General features: G+C 38.1%; 1 protein-coding gene and 1 pseudogene across 3 annotated transcripts; one reads left to right on the top strand and one right to left on the bottom strand.

Moving 5' to 3' along the window:
• Positions 1–165: 165 nt before the first annotated feature.
• LOC107659422 (NACHT, LRR and PYD domains-containing protein 3-like) lies at positions 166–7408 on the top strand. Of its 3 annotated transcripts, none has more exons than XM_016448377.1 (11): positions 166–233; positions 314–342; positions 571–696; positions 2542–2586; positions 2719–4426; positions 4784–4867; positions 5002–5076; positions 5367–5633; positions 5939–6025; positions 6369–6485; positions 6673–7408. In XM_016448377.1, exons 2-11 carry the CDS (start codon positions 327–329, stop codon positions 6683–6685), a joined length of 2538 nt encoding a protein of 845 aa, XP_016303863.1. In that variant the 5' UTR covers positions 166–233; positions 314–326; the 3' UTR covers positions 6686–7408. The 3 variants fall into 3 exon arrangements, with proteins under 3 accessions (XP_016303863.1, XP_016303854.1, XP_016303870.1); XM_016448368.1 differs by having other exon boundaries at positions 314–401; XM_016448384.1 differs by lacking the exons at positions 5939–6025; positions 6369–6485; positions 6673–7408 and having other exon boundaries at positions 314–401; positions 5002–5087; positions 5367–5444.
• A 1841-nt stretch (positions 7409–9249) lies between these two features.
• Positions 9250–18016, bottom strand: part of LOC107659512 (enhancer of polycomb homolog 1-like) — a 28821-nt pseudogene continuing 20054 nt past the window's right edge.

Here is an 18016-nt window from a genome sequence, read left to right as displayed (position 1 = left end):
AGGGCACCAACAGAGATGTGCAGAGAACAAACAATAATAGAAATAAACAATTGATAAATAATATTGATGATAATAAATAATATAATAATATTGGGCTTGTTTTTGAGGCTGCGGTTGCTTATTATCTTGTGAGAGTTGGCAACACTGCTTTCAAACCTGCATGATCACGGAAGCACCCGTTTGTCGTCTACTTCAACATGCGCCATTCTTGCTTTCTTCCCGGTGAAAATAAGGTAGCGGTGCAAAACCTATGCTAGCGAAAACTTATTCTGCAGTGGAAAGACTAACACAATGTATGTTTCTATTCTTGCAGAAAATGAACTGAAATGGGCACTTTCTACAGTATGTAAAACTAAGCATTTTCTCTCGTGACATGATTTCGTCACTCAAGACTAAAGAACGTAATCTTTAAGTTTATTGGTTTTTATTTTGTAAAATAAAAGTACTTTTAAGTTAAAGCTTGTCAAATCTTTCTCTGATCCTTAGCTCTATACAAAGCTTGTATTACTGTACTGAATAAGTGCTTATTTAGTTGATATTTCAGGCCAAAATGTTTCCCTTGTCATGTAGGCAGTTTCAGATCTCTCGCTGGGACAAATGTCAGCGCTGCAGCTCAGAGTGGAAGTCATATTATAGCTCCTGTACTCACCAACAATACAATAACAGGCGATGTCCACTTCCTACATAATGCACATGGTAAGAAAAAAAATGTTGTACTTCATAGATGCTGAAAATATTTTGGATAATGTTTCTGATAATTTCTTAAAGCTGCAGTCCGTAACTTTTTTTGGTTAAAAATGATCCAAAATCAATATTTAAGCAAGTACATGCCCAGCCAGTGTTCAAAACTATCGCCTTACTTTAGCCAGATTCACAACGGTTTTATTTTTTATTTTTTTTATTTGATTCCTCAGTGTTTGCTAAACGTTCTGTAATTTATTAGTCAGTATATAATACAGAATGTGGTGTATGCCTCATCTTATTCGTTTTTGTTAAAGCTGCAGTGCTTTTTTTGGTTAAAAATTATCCAAAATAAATATTTGAGCAAGTACATAACCAGCCAGTGTTCGAAACTATCGTCTTACTTTAGCCCGATTCACAACGGTTAGCTTATAATAATGTTTACTAATTTGAGTGGTACAGGTAGGTTTTCGCAGGAAATTCGAGCATGGCACTGCGTCATTATGTCACTTCTGTAAACATAAAGAAGTTGTCCCGGCTACTAGGCTATCGCATGTGAGGATCCTGCAGGTGGCGGATCGTTTATAGCCTTTTCTCACAGTAGCCAGGATAATGAAATGTATCATTTTGATGGCGGATTGTAATCCAGAAAGAATTATGCGTTTATGAGTTTCAAATGTGCATCTGATTACAGATAGCCTGGGATTACACGACAAGATCTGTATTTTTAATACAACCAGTTCGAAGGGAGCATAATTTGCTTTTTGGGTTAAAATAATTTCTAAATATGAAATTCGAATGGTATGACAATTAGAGTTTAGACCAGGGATCCTCAAATCTGGCCCACGAGATCCACTTTCCTGCAGAGTTTAGCTCTAACCCTAATCAAACACACCTGAGCATGCTAATCAATGTCTTCAGGATCATTAGAAAATCACAGGTAAGTAAGTTTGATCAGGGTTGGAGCTAAACTCTGCAGCGCATTGGCCCTCCAGGGCAAGATTTGAGGAACCCTGGTTTAGACTATACAGAAACTGAAATCACATGCTGATACACACTATACACATAGTCACGCAATGCTGATGTTGTTAACATTAAGAATTTGAGAATAAAGTTTAACAATAATAATAATTTGCACGGTTTGATGTAGGGCTGCACGATTAATCGAATGTGATTATCATGCGCATTTTGTTAAAAAAGCTGGTTCTGTAATCAGCAACTGTTGATCACAGAACCGTGCTTCACTGAAAGATACGCATGACAATCGCAGCTTCTGTCGAATCGCAATCTCGATTCCATTTCGATTTATCGTGCAGCCCTAGTTTGATGTGATATGAGCTAACCAATTGTTACACTTAATCACCATTGGTAGCGCGATTTATTGTAATGCTTTTTTCCTCAGTTGGTCAGAACAAACGTGGCAGACTTGTTACTTACTTGTTCAGATGACACTATCTGGAGAAAATTCTTATTTGGGTCATATATTCCAAGACGTAGGCTAGAATCTGTGATTGCGAAATACAGTAAATAACCACACTGACTGACAGCCACACATTCACCTCAAAACATTAGATTCATCCGTGCTGGAGCACAACCCCACTCAAGCTAGATAATTCCACACACAGCTGCAATTGCAGGTTTTCAAACAGAGTTCTTTTCTATAGTATTTCTGTTGATTTTTTTTTTTTAATATGTATCAAGTCATATGATAAAATATGTGCATTGTTGGATTAGTAAAAGATATATGTATCAAATATGTACTAATAAAATTATATTAATGCTATATATGTTCTAAATCTAGCTGTTAACAATCTATCATTTATAATTAATTGATATTGAGTAATTTCTAATTTTCTGCAGGTTTCACTTTTGATCGCCCACACTCTGAAACAACACAAACGTCAGGTAATAGATAAGTCTGATATGTGTTGAATATTTTTCCTTCTACCTATTAATTTATAAGCAACAATGTAGCGGAATCAGAATTTGTTCTAAAAGGCACTAACCCTCTGAATATTGGTTGTTTTAATTCTGAAGCAACAAGATCATTGATTTTCAAACATAAGACACGGATCTGCACAGAGTATCAGTATGTGACTGAGTATAACTCTCTGCCTGGTGAACGAGTGCTGCTGTCTGAGCGCTACACACAACCTCTGATTCTTCAGCGACATAGAGATCAAAAAGAGAGAGAAGCAGAGCTCCGCTCCAGTGGAGAGGACTTCCAGCAGGTCCTCAGCTCCAGGAGTGGTGATGAATCTTCCCATCTGAACTCTCTGTTCAACCCAGATGGCCATGGGATCAGTCCTAGTTCTGTTATACTGCAGGGAAATTCAGGGAATGGGAAGACCTTAACTGTGCAGAAGATCATGATGGACTGGGCATCTGATAAACTCTACAAAGAGCGGTTTGCTATTGTGTTCCACTTAAAGTGTAAAGAAATAAACCACATTCCTGGCATAAAGAGTTTGGTGGAGGTCTTGAGCTACAGCTGCAGTTTAACATCAGATGAGATCTCACAGATACTGCAGCAGTCACCAGAGAAGATACTTTTTATCATTGATGGATTTGATGAGTTGAAACTCACACAAGACATTTATGACATGTCACCTCACACTGATGTGATTCAGAAAGCTCCAGCTGAGGTCACTCTTTGTGCCCTGTTGAGGGGTCACATCTTGCCAGAGTCCTTCCTGCTGGTCGCCACCAGATCTACAGCTACAGACACACTGAGCAAGCTGCTCAAAGGACCTCAGCGTTTCACTGAGATTATGGGTTTCTCTGAGAAGGGGGTGGAGGAGTACTTCCAGAAGTTCTTTCAGGATGAGGAACTTTTCAAGAGGGCTTATACATTTGTGAAGACAAATGAAAACCTCTTCACCACCTGCTCCATCCCTGTGATCTGCTGGATCATCTGCACAACTATCAAGGAACGTTTCAGAGTTGGTGCAGATGTGACAAGCGTATTGGAAACCACCACCTCCATTTATGTTGACTTTGTGTCCACTCTACTGAAGCATCACTGCCAGGGTTTGAGTCAGTCTGTGCCGAACCTGCTGAGGAGTCTGGGTCAGCTGGCAGAGAGAGGGATGCTGGAACAACAAGTCTTGTTGGATGAGAAAACTGTTTATGAAACAATTTCAGACCCTGTTGCCAATCCATTTCTTTGCAAGTTCCTCTTTAAAAGAAGAATCTGCCAAGAGACGATGTTCAGTTTCATGCATCTCAGCTTTCAGGAGTTCCTCACCGCTCTCTACTGTTTCATTCTGGATGAAGAAGAGTCCCCGAGAAAACTTGCACAGCTAATTTCTGTTCAAGACTGTGGATGGTTGGAGCATCCTCCACGTTTTGCAGCTGTGGTTCAATTTGCATTTGGTCTCTTGAATAAGGATGTGAGACACACACTTAGAAAGACACTTGGTCTGTTTGTTCACCCAAACACACAGGCCCTTCTTAAAGAATGGATTTTGAAAGAGCTCCAAAGTGATATTTATCATTATAGAACACTTTTTATTCTTCACTGCCTCTATGAACTTCATGAAGAAGACTTTGTGATAAAAGCTATGAAATCCTGGAATAGGATTAATGCATATGGTGCATTCTTTAGAAGAACAGACTGCTGGGCCCTGCTGTACTGCTCTCAGTGCTGTCAGTGCATAGAAGAACTGAGTCTCATTGATTGCAGATTAACATCTGAAAAGTTGATGATGATTCTGCCTGCACTCCCCAAGTTTAAGAAATTAACGTAAGTGCACTCTTTGCTGTCTACAGCAAATCCTACACTGAAGATGTTTTAATATTCATACCCCGTTTGTAGTCCTATTTTATTGTGATACCACCACCACTGGTTGAATAATTTTTATATGTTCAATTTATTTTCAAGTATTCCTAATGTAAAACAAAAGTCTTACAACTGTCAAACTAATCACAGAATATTAAGATGAAATTTTTCTGTGTAACATAATTCACTCTGAAATCTGTTTAAATTACAAATACATATTTTCTACATTTTTTAATGTCATATTTTTATTGTTTGTTGTTGAAAGTTGAACTTGATTATTTAGTCTGTATTTATTATTTAGTAATGTTCTGGATTTTGAAGTTTGTCTCTAGAGGATCCATCGGTCTCTGATCTTGTTGAGCTGATGTGTGCGCTGACAAGAGGACAGACCCTGAACTCACTGGAGTAATGTTTTTTAATACCACTCACTCAGAATACATATACAGTACATTTGATGTATTTTATGCACATGTGCTATCATCCTTCAGTGTGCTTTTGTTTTGGTTTTAGTTCATAGAGATTTTATCTGTGCTTTGCAGTGTTCTTGTCATGTCAAATGTTGGGACTTGTTCTGTCCGTACAGCTGATCTGTCAACCAGCGAAGAGCTATCCAGGTGAAGAAAAAGTAAAAAAAAAAACTTTCTGTTCATCAAATGGCCTCTTTCTCATGATAACTGGAAAAAAATACATGACACATATTTTGGATAACCAATCATATAAACACCTCCAGTAATCATGATAGCATAATTGTTTTTTCTGTACAAGCCTTTGTCTGGCAAATCTCTCACATTTATCTGGCACGTTTGTTGTCCAGTCAATCTAATACCTTCAGATTATTACATGTGTTTTACATTACAGTACATGTGTGTCTTTAATTGATACCAATTCTTCTTCTTTTGAATAGAATCTACATACAACCTCCACGGCGTGTTGATCCTGCAGGATCTTTGCAATCACTTGATCTCACCTTCCCACGCTCAGAGCTCAACAACATCAACTGGACCAAACTTTTTCAGATAATTCACCACAATAATTTAGATGCATTAATGCTTATTCCCTGTTCTTTCTCTAAACTGAAAAAGATGGAAGTAAGAGTAGACTGCCTGACCAAGAGATGGTGTGTTTGGACCCTTCAGATCATCCAGAACTGCCCCAGTCTAACAGAACTCAAGTAGGAATAGGATTTGAAATCACCTTCTGTCCTGTGTCTGTATAAATTATGAACTAATGTGTAGGTCATATTTTAAAGGATGGTCCACCCAAAAATGAAAATTCTGTTATAATTTACTCAACCTCACGTCGCTCCAAACCGGTTGCCTTTATTCTGTGGAACACAGAGGATATTTAACATATCTCAGAAGATATGTTCTTGCTAACAGATCCATTTCAATTATGGGATTGTTCAAATTAATGTGTGAGAAGCAAAGTATTAAGTGTTTCAGTTCCTAAAATCTATATCATTTTATCTTTAACTAGGGTAGATGCTTACTTTTTACTGGAGGAGGGAATCAAGATCTTACAGAGGTCACGCACAAGACCAGCCTGTATTATGAGAGTTGACGGGTTTGTATTGGTCTATCATCATACTTTTTGCATCAGTAAATTTACTTGTATATCTTTTCTATGCAGTTTAATAGCGACTAGAGATTTTAAGCTTCAAAACAAAAACACCATGATGTGACTTGTGCTGCATAGTCTTCCGAAGTTACATATCATTTTGTGAGGAACAAACCCAGCTGAGGAGCAATCTCTTATAGCTCTGTGAATAGCTACTTCAATTTAGGTCTATTTCTCCCACAAATCATTGTTGTGATTATTTTCAGTGATTGTTTTCTATTAAAAGCAGATGTCTGGTTTGTTAATAACTCTGCAGTGATGCTATGCTTTGTGCTTTCTGGTTATGAAGGTTGGTTTGCCATAAACAGTCTCAAAAATGTACACATAAGGACGATAAACTTAGCTGCAACCAGAAGGTGATGATTCATTTGAGTTCTCAGGGCTGTTCTATGGAGACTTTGCGGAAGTAAGTAAAAACTAAGGTTAACAAATTAATGCATAAATAATGAGAACTGTAAAATGATACCAGCCAGAAACACAAAATATTTACTTTTTATGATTTATACAAGATTTCCACGTGAACATTTTGTGTTATATTTTAAGAGTGTATGATCACATATTTATACGTTTTATCTCGTCTCTCCATTTTTAAGGTCCTTGTTTTAAAACTAATGGTACGGCGTGATAACTAGGAGAAAGCTACAAAAGCAGCACCTTCACTTAGAGCTGTGGATGGAGATGACGACATAACCCAAATGTATATAAAATGCAGCTAGGTGTTGTATTGTAATAGTTGTCAAGTCAATTTATTTATATAACTCTTTCCACAATACATATTGTTTCAAATCAGCTTTACAGATTCATGATGTTGATGCTTAATTTTTCGGTAGTTTAGAGCTGGGTGATTTTGGGGTAACATTTGATGATACAATCAATCAAGAAGTTGAGATTTGCTAAATTTTATATATTGTGACTATGTGAGTGTACGGTTTGTATGCAGAAAAAAAATGGATATACTTGTAATTTTAAGTTGGGGTTATTCTTTTGTGATGCAGAGGATTCATTTGACAGTTGATAATGGAGACGAAAAGCCTTGGGAGAAACCAGGCTTCAGTTCTCCTCTGGATATACGTTCAAAATATAGTGTCAGTAATTTAGTAGCATGTTATCACTGATTTCATTTTGCAATATTGTAAAAAATAAATAAAACATGAAAGCAAAGTCTCTGTAGATGTTTATTAATTTGCATTACTTCAAGGAACAGCTTACCCAAAAATGAAAACTGACTTTATGTTGTTCCAAACCTACATGATTCTTTCTGCTGTGAATCACAAATGTGACCTTGGACCACAAAACCAGTCTCAAGTGTCAATTTTTTCAAAATTGAGATTTATACATCATCTGAAAGCTGAATAAATAAGCTTTCCATTAATGTATGGGTTGTTAGGATCGGGCAATATTTGGTCGAGATACAACTATTTGAAAATCTGGAATCTGATGGTGCAAAAAAATCATAATACTGAGAAAATCGCCTTTAAAGTTGTCCAAATTAAGTTCTTAGCAATGCATATTACTAATTAAAAATTAAGTTTTGATATATTTATGGTAGGAAATTTACAAAATATCTTCATGGAACATGATCTTTACTTAATATCCTAATGATTTTTGGTATAAAAGAAAAACCTATAATTTTGACCCATGCAATGTATTTTTGGCTATTGCTACAAATATATCCCAGCGACTTAAGACTGGTTTTGTGGTGCAGGGTCACAAATAATGATTTTTTAAATAATGTCCTGGCCACTCTTTTGCATATAAATGGAAAGAGGGCAGGGGCTATCAAGCTCCAAAATGGCAAAAGTATAAAAGTGTCCATATGACTGCCATTATTTAAATCTTCTGAAGCCATATGACAAGCATAGCTCAAGCAACAAACCAAAATGAAAGTTAATTTCATACCAACCAGAGCTAAGGCAGATGTCAAGAGAAAAATTTTTGATTTATGAATGATCAGTTTGTGTGCGTGTCTGATCTTCTCAATCAGGTGATCAGGTTCACAATGAAAATTCATTCATGGATCACTGAATTCACCAACATACATTCTAAAATCTGGATAAGTTTACTTTAATAACATTTCACCTGAGAAATAAATAAAACCCATTGACTGTAGATCCAACCCACTAAAAATACTGAAGAAATCTTTCAAAAAAACAAAAAAACAAAAGCAAATTTAATTCGTTAAGACTTGACAAGAAGCACTTTGGTCCACAGCTTCTTGAGTTCAAATTCTGCATGAAACTGCAGGGGTGACGTAGAGAAAAAGCTGCATTTGTTCATGTTGCACGAGTTGCAACTTGCATTTTTTCAATTGCAAAACTTGCATTTGAGAAATGACACCGAAAAGAGTTGTGCTGGTCAAACACTTAATGCCCTGGGTTTATTAAACATTTGTCATATTTGTCATAAGTTTTTTTTATTATTCATTCTTCCAGGTGGGACTAAAAAAAAACACCTCAAAGATAAATGATGCCATTGGAACGGGCATTCAGATTGTGGTACATACAAACAACAACTACGAGTAGCCTTGTGAGGTACCGTCCTCTTCACAGAAGAGAGCTCATGCTGGCCCCACAGGACGGGTGCCACCATGAAGTCTTACAGGAAACAAAACATCCCTTTTTTGTTCGTTTTCCTTGTTTTCATATAAAGTGGAATGATGATGATGATAAAGAAACATACTGAGATGTCACTGTAGTCCTCTCCCTTATGAACTACTGTTACGCACAAATAACATATAACACAGGGGACATACAATCAGTCATCAAAACAGAGGTAATAAAAATAAACCCATTTAAGTTTCACAAACCCCAAATGAAAAAGGGCCTCTCAGATTCCAGAAAAAAAGACTTGTACAAAGAATCATACAAAAAGCAGCATTGATTAAAAAAATAAATAAATTAAAAATAGTGCTTGAGTGGAGTGGGAGCAGCCACATGAGAGACAGAGTGAGAGTGAGAGTGAGAGTGAGAGTGAGAGATGAACCCCTGCTGCTTTTTTCCAACAAGAGATGTTCACATACAACTGCTTTTGCGACATACACACACACGTTCACACACACGTTCACACACACACACACACACACACACGTTCACACACACACACACACACACACACGTTCACACACACACACACACACACACACAGAAACCCAGGAAGTTACAGTGTATTAAAAAATTAAGAATTTAAAAGGGGAAAAAAATATGTAAACACCTCACAATAAATAGATAAAACAGCAGGTTTTGCACCATGCATGTGACATACATTCAGATAGTCTCACAAACACTTGAACATTCACAATCTCCGACACACACACACGCGCACAAACTGCACACACACTAAGAAAATCGCAGTTTTTTTCTGATTTTTTTTCCCAAGTGCAAAACATCACAAATGAACAATTTCTGTATTCAAGTAATGTTATATACAAGGGGGTGTATTACAAATATGTATGTAGATAGAATATTTTCCATATTTCATAATTTACAGATGTTATCTTTAACAGTAACAACATTTTGGAAAAAGACAAAAACAAAAAAGATGAGCATTGCAATTAAGTCCCAACGGCTGCCACGGAAACCGCATCGCTATGATGCATAGCACCTAAAGGAGACGCCTCGATTGAGAGGTGTGTGAATGCTTGAGGGGGGCGGGGCTACGTCACCTCCATGGCGACTGTGTTGTCTGTTAGACTGTTTAACGGAGGTTTCTCTTGATCGTGGTTTTCCCTGCAAGACAAATTCAATACAAAGAACTTATTAGGAGACCTCAAATTCAATCTGTTACTTTTGTCTGGTAAATCACCAGTGAAGAACAAAAACTGCTACTTAATAATAATAATAATAATAATAAAAACAGTAGTACTACTAGAGCTTAAGTAGTGAACATAAAACAGCATTTATAATTATTTTTATTTTTCTAATGCAATACAATGTTTCTGTTAGGGATGTGCGCGACGACTAATTTGACTGTTGTTTAAACTAAAGTTTTGTATCCGACTAGTCTAAAAGCAAAAAAAACTCTGTGCGTGCGTGTAGCATATATAATAGCCTATATTTGAAATACTTAATCTATGAATCACACTGTCAAATCCCTCAATGAATTCTGCTTGCCGCACACTTGCCTCGCGTTATCATCATTTCATTTTAGGTGGTCGTTAAAAAGAAATAAAAGAAGAGCATACACTCAACTTCGGTCAAAGCATAGCTTATTTATTCAAATCAGCTGGGGAAATGCAGAACAATGGAAAATCAATCAATAGTCTGACAGAATTCTTAATCTTCATTAGAGGTCGACCGATGTATCGGTTTTGCCGATTAATCGGCACCGATAGTTGATTGCTGGAACTATCAGTTATCGACAAAAATCCATGCCGATAGTTTTCCGGGTTGCGTCCATTGCTGGAGCGGCTGAGAAGGGTCTGCTGTCATTACACAGTGCGAGAGCAGCCTCTAGTGGTTGAAATCACTGACAGCATGTGCTATTTGTTTAGACACGTGATACTGCATGCTGAACAACAGAGCGGGAAACTTCAGACCCGGATTTAAATACAGCCGACAGAAAATCCTGCCGCGCCACAGAGCACCATTCACATAGTTTTCCATTAAATTACATTATATTGGTCCCGAATCGTTGTTAACGTACATAATGAATTGTGTATTGTGCATTTTTAGCAAAACGTTTGTCTTTCTGTGGGTTATTTGTTCAGTGAAATTATCAACGTGGTCTGGTGAAAGACGGGACCTGAGGCGATTAACAATAAAATTCCTGCACTTGAAAAAACGCGCTCGGCAGGAACTGAAGTCGCAGGCACACAGAGATAACGAAAAGCAAGCAGATAGTTTCATAAAGCGCATGGACATCCCGCACCACCACCGAAGTGGGTCTTTGTTAGAGGAATAGACGGCGCGGATGGGATCGCAGCGGCTGCGGGTTGTAGTGAATGACGTGATTGACATTAGCTGGTTTTGGCCAGCCTCTAAGCTAACGCCTACGTGCCTGTATTGAATATGATTATGCATCGCTCCAGTAGAGTTATTGTAAAACGATTTGACATTACACAGTTTACTCAAAACTTTTCAGTTTCCTTCTAATTAAAAATAATCCCACACCTTGCTCGTCTTTCGCGTGGTCATTTTTGAACTCGCCGCAGCATGGCACGAAGAAAACTCATGTGAGGTCTGAGGTAAAAATGTAGTTTCCGCCCAGATAAACTTTTAAAAAATAATGTATTATTTTTCAAACGTTTTATTTTAACTAGTTATTTAAAATGTTTTAAATGCAATGTTAAAATGATGGTAATGTGAATGATAAAATCCTTTTTGTGTTTTTCTTTTTTTTTGTCGTGTAATCGACTATTGTTTTCAGTGTCGACTAGTAGGAGCTGTACTGTTTAGTCGACTAGTCAACTAGACCCGCACATCCCTAGTTTCTGTTTTGCAATCAGGAATAGGATAACGCTATAGCTCATAATCAACAAATAGTCATTATTAAAACTTCATATTTTTCTAAATGAAAAAAATGTCATGTTAAATTTTAAAAGCAAATTTTAAAAAGATCGAAAATGTATGAAAAATCTATATTTATTTTGATTAAGATCACACTTACCAACTGTAAAATTATTTATGTTTTTAAGATGAACTTCAAGTGAGTGTTAGATGATGTCAAAGACAATCTAACTCTAAAAATCGGAAGAATCTGCATTGGTTGACAGAGAATATTAAATATTGACCAATACAGATTTGTGCATGCTAAGGCAGTACGATTTGGGGAAAAGTATCTAATTGTGATTTTTCTTAAAAAAAAAAATTATAATTGTGATTTAAAATGCATTAGCAACAAAAAAAGGCTAATGTTTGCTGTGCTTGTTTATTTAGGATTGCACAATTTGGACAAAAATTATGATTATATCAATATGATACAATAATAATTATTATACCTACTACTACATAATTGTTGTAATATTGTAATTTCACAAAGAAAAAAGAAAAAAAATACAGTACTGAAATTATAATACTAATATCTATGGCCGTCTCAAAATAACCATTTTCAAACTTTAAAGGCACAATATGTAATTTTCGCCGCTAGAGGGCGCGTATTCAAAATAAACAAATAGACAAAGGCGTATTTTGATGACGCTGTGATTGAGTGTGGAATCATGGGTGTTGTGGTCTTCATCCCCACAGCCGACGCAATCCGACTGGACTCTGGCAGAAATCATGTTCATGGATGAGCCTGTGTGTACATTAATGAGGAAAAAAAATTAACTTAAATGATTTTAGCAAATGGCTGCAATATAACAAAGAGTGAAAAATTGAAGGGGGTCTGAATATTTTCCGTACCCACTGTATATAACACTGTTCTAGTGGTTTTTGGATATTTTAATAAAAAAACCTTACATAGTGCCTTTAAATTAAGCTTTTATTTTGGAGGAAAAGCACAGGGATAGTTCACTCAAAATTGAAAATTCTGTCATTATCTACTCGCTCTCAAGTTGATATTTTGAAGAATTTTAGTAACCAGACAGTTGATAGTAGCCACTGACTGCCATAGTATGGAACACTACAGTGTTTTCCCACAGGATTTTGGGAGACTGTGGTGGGTGGTCCTCGATCCCTCTAGGGGTGTCCGTGGGCAATTTTCAGGTATATTATTTTTCCTTACTCTACAGTAGGGAAATTGCAATACTTTTGTTTTGATTTCTACACTTGCAAGCAGGGCCTAAAACTAACTTTCACATCTGTGGCTGGTGACTTGAGAAAATTTACCGGCCATAAATATTTTTCCTTGCCAGTTGCTACGACTACAGCTTAAAAAAGCCATTTGAAATTAGAACCAACCACTGTATCTTTGTTTGAATCGGGATTAAAATGCAAAGATAAAACCCGCATGAAACAAAAACAGGCTGAATGAGAACGCAAATTCACTCTCTGACTACAGGTGGCGCTTATGGATCAGCAGTGATGAGAAGGGAAACAATGCCATCGAAACTTGTGTAGTCAGTTCCCTTCAGAAATACATTCAAATAAATCCCCACCCCAGTATTTATATTTTTCTTCCGAACAGTGAGCTTGCTGTGCCTATACAGTATTTTTTCTGTGCGCGTCTGTTAATTTTAGGCCATGCTTGCAAGAGATAAACTCTTGAGCTTTTATTTTGGAGGAAACTTTAGTTGAGCTTTTATTTTGGCGGAAAACTCCAGCTTCTGTGAAAACAGGTTTACAAACATTATTAATTTAATGAAATACTGTAAACATTTGCCCATTAAAAATAAAGCATAACTGGTGGCCGTTGCGTTCCCAAATACGCTCTAAACTCACAGCACATTCAATAACGGAGTTCACTGCAGTCACTGAGCCACTCTGAGACATGGAAAACACCGGATCACGAGCTGATCGCGTGCGCAAAGTGTGAAAGTTAATGAATGGGAAACACGGCTATATTTACACAATCAATGGCCACCATCAACTATTTGGTTACCAACATTGTTCAAAATATATTTTGTGTTTAGTGGAACATGAGCAAATGACTTTTTATTTTTGGGTTAACTATCCCTTAAAAAAGGGTCATGAAACCCCATTTCAGCACTGGTTAGTTCTCACCACAGTTAAAAAAAAACGGTAAAAAATTGGGCGTGGTGCACAGCGGCACAAAGGGGGAGGGGAGACAGACAACACACAAAGCTTCGGGTTCAGACAGCTTCATTTCACTCTCATCGCAAATGAGTTAAATACAACTAAATGCATAGCCATTTGCACTCTGCATCGAAAACATATATATGAAAGCGCTGTTGCACCTCTGATAACTTTAGGCTTATTCTGTGGCATTTATATAAGCCTTTTGACCGGTTGTGTCACAGAGCTGTAAAAACGGTTACACTCACTAAGTGAATGAATCGCGTTTGTGCCGAACTCTTATTACAAAGCAAAAACAAACACTCTCCTTCGATCCATGAACGTTTCTCTCTGTTAATGTGTGCGATCTCACAGTCTAAAGTGTCTGTCATAGCAAATCAACACATGCTTTTGTGAATAATTAAGCGAAGCGTCTTCTCATAGGATAAAAACACAGTCTCATGAATAATTTAATAGACACCAACGTGTCATCGATGTACTATAGTCAATTGTCACGTCACAAATTGTCAACACGATGTAGATTTTAAACCCGGAAGATGAAAATAGTGCAAAAAAGCTTAAAATTAGCCAGTTTTCCCCAACAGTTAGAACTATCGAATGCTAAAATTGTCTTCTATGATGTGCAACACAAACGCCTCTGCTAAAATCTCAGAAAAAGTAGTCTGGGGTTTCATGACCCTTTAATGCTTTTCTTTTGTTGACGACAAATGGTACTTTAAATTTCTATTTAACCAAAAACATTCTTTTGACCCCACACAGGTACTCACCTGGGCCCCATGTCGAGGGTAGTCGACCCTGCGGTGACCTTTGGGATGGGTCTGTTGGCATTGGCAGCGAGTTTTAGGGCAGAGGCGGGAACAGTGAGCTGACGCTGCAGCTGCCGCATGCTCAAGGTGCCTGCTGGTGAGGGGACGCTCACTCTCACGGCCCCACCCATCAGCACATGACCAGGGGCAGGGCTGGCCGTGCCGACGTGGTGATTGGCCGAGGAGGTTCCGTTGTTAGTGGTGGTGGAGGCGGCAGTGGGGGAGGGGGATGAGGTGGAGGTAGGGCCGGCAGACGGAAGGATGGATGACACTGCAGAGCTTGTGTGATGTAAGCCCTTATAGACGCCTGCGGAGTCAAACGATGGAAGCTCATGAGAACAGAACTCATTGCGTGCTGAGAGAGAAATATATTAATGGTGAAAGCATATAGTTTAGAAAGACCAACCTGAGGCTGAGACGACTCCATTGACACCAACTCCCTCCTCTTTACTCTTGAGCGCCATAAGCTGGTCAGGAGTCACTAGTGCAGAGGCAGCAAACTGAGCACTGGCAGCGTCTATCGTCTTTGACACCAAACTCTGAGGTATAAAAAACACATTATGAAGTTATACAACTGTACAAAACAGCAGCTCAGTAAAACAAAATCTGTTCAGTTGTTTAGATTAAATTCAACTTGAAAACAGCTTTTTCATTCATTTTCAAGGATATTGTGTGATCAAGGTTGTGCTACATTATGGGTATTGTCAATGGTGTGCCGTCACATAAACATGATGCCAACACACCTTGACCTTGTTATTGCTTTTATAAAATTGCATTTATCATCAATAATATATCATTTTCATGTATTTTTTAAAAATAATTCTCCTCTGTTCATCTTTAAATGTAACATCTGAAAACACATTATACACATATATAAAGCAAGCGCATATGGATCCTTTTAAAATTTCCAGGGTGAACTACTTTATTGGTGAACGGAACAAAATCACAACAAATGTACATTTTGCATTTGTATTTGTCACAATAGTTAAAAGAGTGTTTAGCGTTTCCAAGACTTTCCAAAAGAAGAAGAAAACAAAAAAAAAAAAGTCACATCAGTCAAAAAGATGTCAATAGCAGCATTAACTTAATGCCAAGCTAATAAAACACAATGTATAGTGCATCAAATGTGCATAACATTTTTTTTTTTTTTTTAAAACCTCACCTGTGACATTTCCACATTACCATTATAAATCTAGCTGTGAAAAGGGTCCATAAACTGTAAAAGTATTTTGGGAACAAGACTTAAGTGTCGTTGCCACACAAAATATGTCCTCAGACAACGAAAGTCTCGTGATTATTAACCAAAATAAGTCTTAAAACATTGTCTCATGTACTACTTTAAAACAGGACAATCTTTCGATCGAAATTAGAAAGCACATCAACAAATTCTTGCTTACGTCAATGTACTGCGACATGACGTAAAGCAAGGCACTAGGAAAGATGCCAGGTTTAACAGACACTGAAGATCTATGGTCACAGAAGGCTCACCTGGGGGTTGTTAGTGATGGCTGTGCTGCCAGCCTGCTGCTGTAGCTGAACCTGTTCAAGCTGCTGCTTCTGCATCAGTGCCAGCTGCTCCTGGTGTTGCTGGTACTGCTCAGCGGTGAAAGCTGCAGGAGCACATGTACAGAGAAAAGATCAGGACATGACAGAAACTAATGTTACTGCTCATGTCAAGATTCACGATAATCACATTATGCTAACAAAAGTTATTCTAACATTTTCATAGGGGTGCTCTGGTAGTCTTGTAAAGGGTTTTCAGTCAGAGGTGGTTTACAACCACATTTTGAAATTAACTTTACAACTCATTAAAAACTAGACAAAAATGCCGTCTTAAAAATGAAAAAAGCAGCTAAACTCAGGAACTATTTGGCACCAGGGGACTCACCGGGTGTGGGTGGAGGGACACGTGGTTTGGCGGAGGAGGCGGGGCCTCTCTGCGTCTGAAGCGTGCTGATAGGGCGGATGAGGAAGCCGCGGCGGGGTCTCCGTGCAGACCAGTGCTCAGGATTGTCGGGGTCGTCTGGCGGTGCCGTCCGAGGCTTGAAATGCCTCCAGCGACAGGCTTTGATATTGAGCAGGATTTGTGTGAGGTCTGGTGAGGTGGAGGAGGGGGTAGAGGTATCTGTGCTGGTGTGTGAGGTATCCGTGCTGGGCTGCTGGGTGGGAGACAATAATGGGAATGTGGGGGAATCCGGGTCCAGCCCATGATACACAGTATCCCATTCAGAGTAGGCTCGGTCCAACAAAACCCTACAAACAAACAAATGTGAGAGAATTCATCTAATGTTGCACAGCGAGTTAACATATACATATATACATATATGAACTGAATGAATCACGTTATGCACATTAATTACATTTTAATCACAAAAGAACTGCATATTAGTACTTGCTGAAAAAAAACAAAACTTTAAAATCACACATAAATAAGAGTAATACAATTTTACAATTACGTTAAAATATTCTCATAAATAACTGAAATTAGTGTTGTCAAAAGACCCGGTATTTCGGCTCAGGATTGTCGGGGTCGTCTGGCGGTGCCGTCCGAGGCTTGAAATGCCTCCAGCGACAGGCTTTGATATTGAGCAGGATTTGTGTGAGGTCTGGTGAGGTGGAGGAGGGGGTAGAGGTATCTGTGCTGGTGTGTGAGGTATCCGTGCTGGGCTGCTGGGTGGGAGACAATAATGGGAATGTGGGGGAATCCGGGTCCAGCCCATGATACACAGTATCCCATTCAGAGTAGGCTCGGTCCAACAAAACCCTACAAACAAACAAATGTGAGAGAATTCATCTAATGTTGCACAGCGAGTTAACATATACATATATACATATATGAACTGAATGAATCACGTTATGCACATTAATTACATTTTAATCACAAAAGAACTGCATATTAGTACTTGCTGAAAAAAAAAAAAACTTTAAAATCACACATAAATAAGAGTAATACAATTTTACAATTACGTTAAAATATTCACATAAATAACTGAAATTAGTGTTGTCAAAAGACCCGGTATTTCGGTACCAAGTCGGTACTAAAAAAATGAAAACGTTACGGTACCAGGTTTTCTTAAGTACCGGTGGTACCGAGTACCCAGTCAACCCGGTTCTTGATGCGCTATCCGAAAGCTATCCTCTTCCAGTGTTGCCAAGTCCGCGGTTTTCCCGCGGAATTGGGCTGCTTTAACACTGTTGCCGCGGGTTGTTTTTCATGTCCGCGGGTTGAAAAATGACCCCATTAACGTGATATTTAGCCCCTGGAATGCGAATTTTACCTGGGGAACCCTGCCAAAACATGCGTATTTTATCCTCGGAACATGATTTTTACTGGGGGACCCCCTCGAAACGCGATTGGGCGGATTTTGTTGTGAAAACCTGGCAACCACTTCATAAAAGCAGTGGCGACCTCAAGAGGAGGAAACGCATCAAACTAACAAAACACCACGATCAAGTTCAAGCAGGTAAGTTTCAATTACATTTTTAATATTTAGAGCTTC

This window comes from Sinocyclocheilus anshuiensis, unplaced genomic scaffold (genome assembly GCF_001515605.1).
Source record: "Sinocyclocheilus anshuiensis isolate Anshui unplaced genomic scaffold, SAMN03320099.WGS_v1.1 scaffold850, whole genome shotgun sequence".
Taxonomy (NCBI): Eukaryota; Metazoa; Chordata; class Actinopteri; order Cypriniformes; family Cyprinidae; genus Sinocyclocheilus; species Sinocyclocheilus anshuiensis.
The sequence above is the reverse complement of the archived record's forward strand: the minus strand, read 5'-3'. Positions and strand labels throughout refer to the sequence as shown.

Coding starts and splice junctions, on each gene's coding strand:
- LOC107659422 (XM_016448368.1), top strand. CDS start 374: ATGATTTCGTCACTCAAGACTAAAGAAC. Junction 402..570: donor GTCACTCAAGACTAAAGAAC/GTAATCTTTAAG, acceptor CTTGTCATGTAG/GCAGTTTCAGATCTCTCGCT. Junction 5,077..5,366: donor ACCAGCGAAGAGCTATCCAG/GTGAAGAAAAAG, acceptor TCTTTTGAATAG/AATCTACATACAACCTCCAC.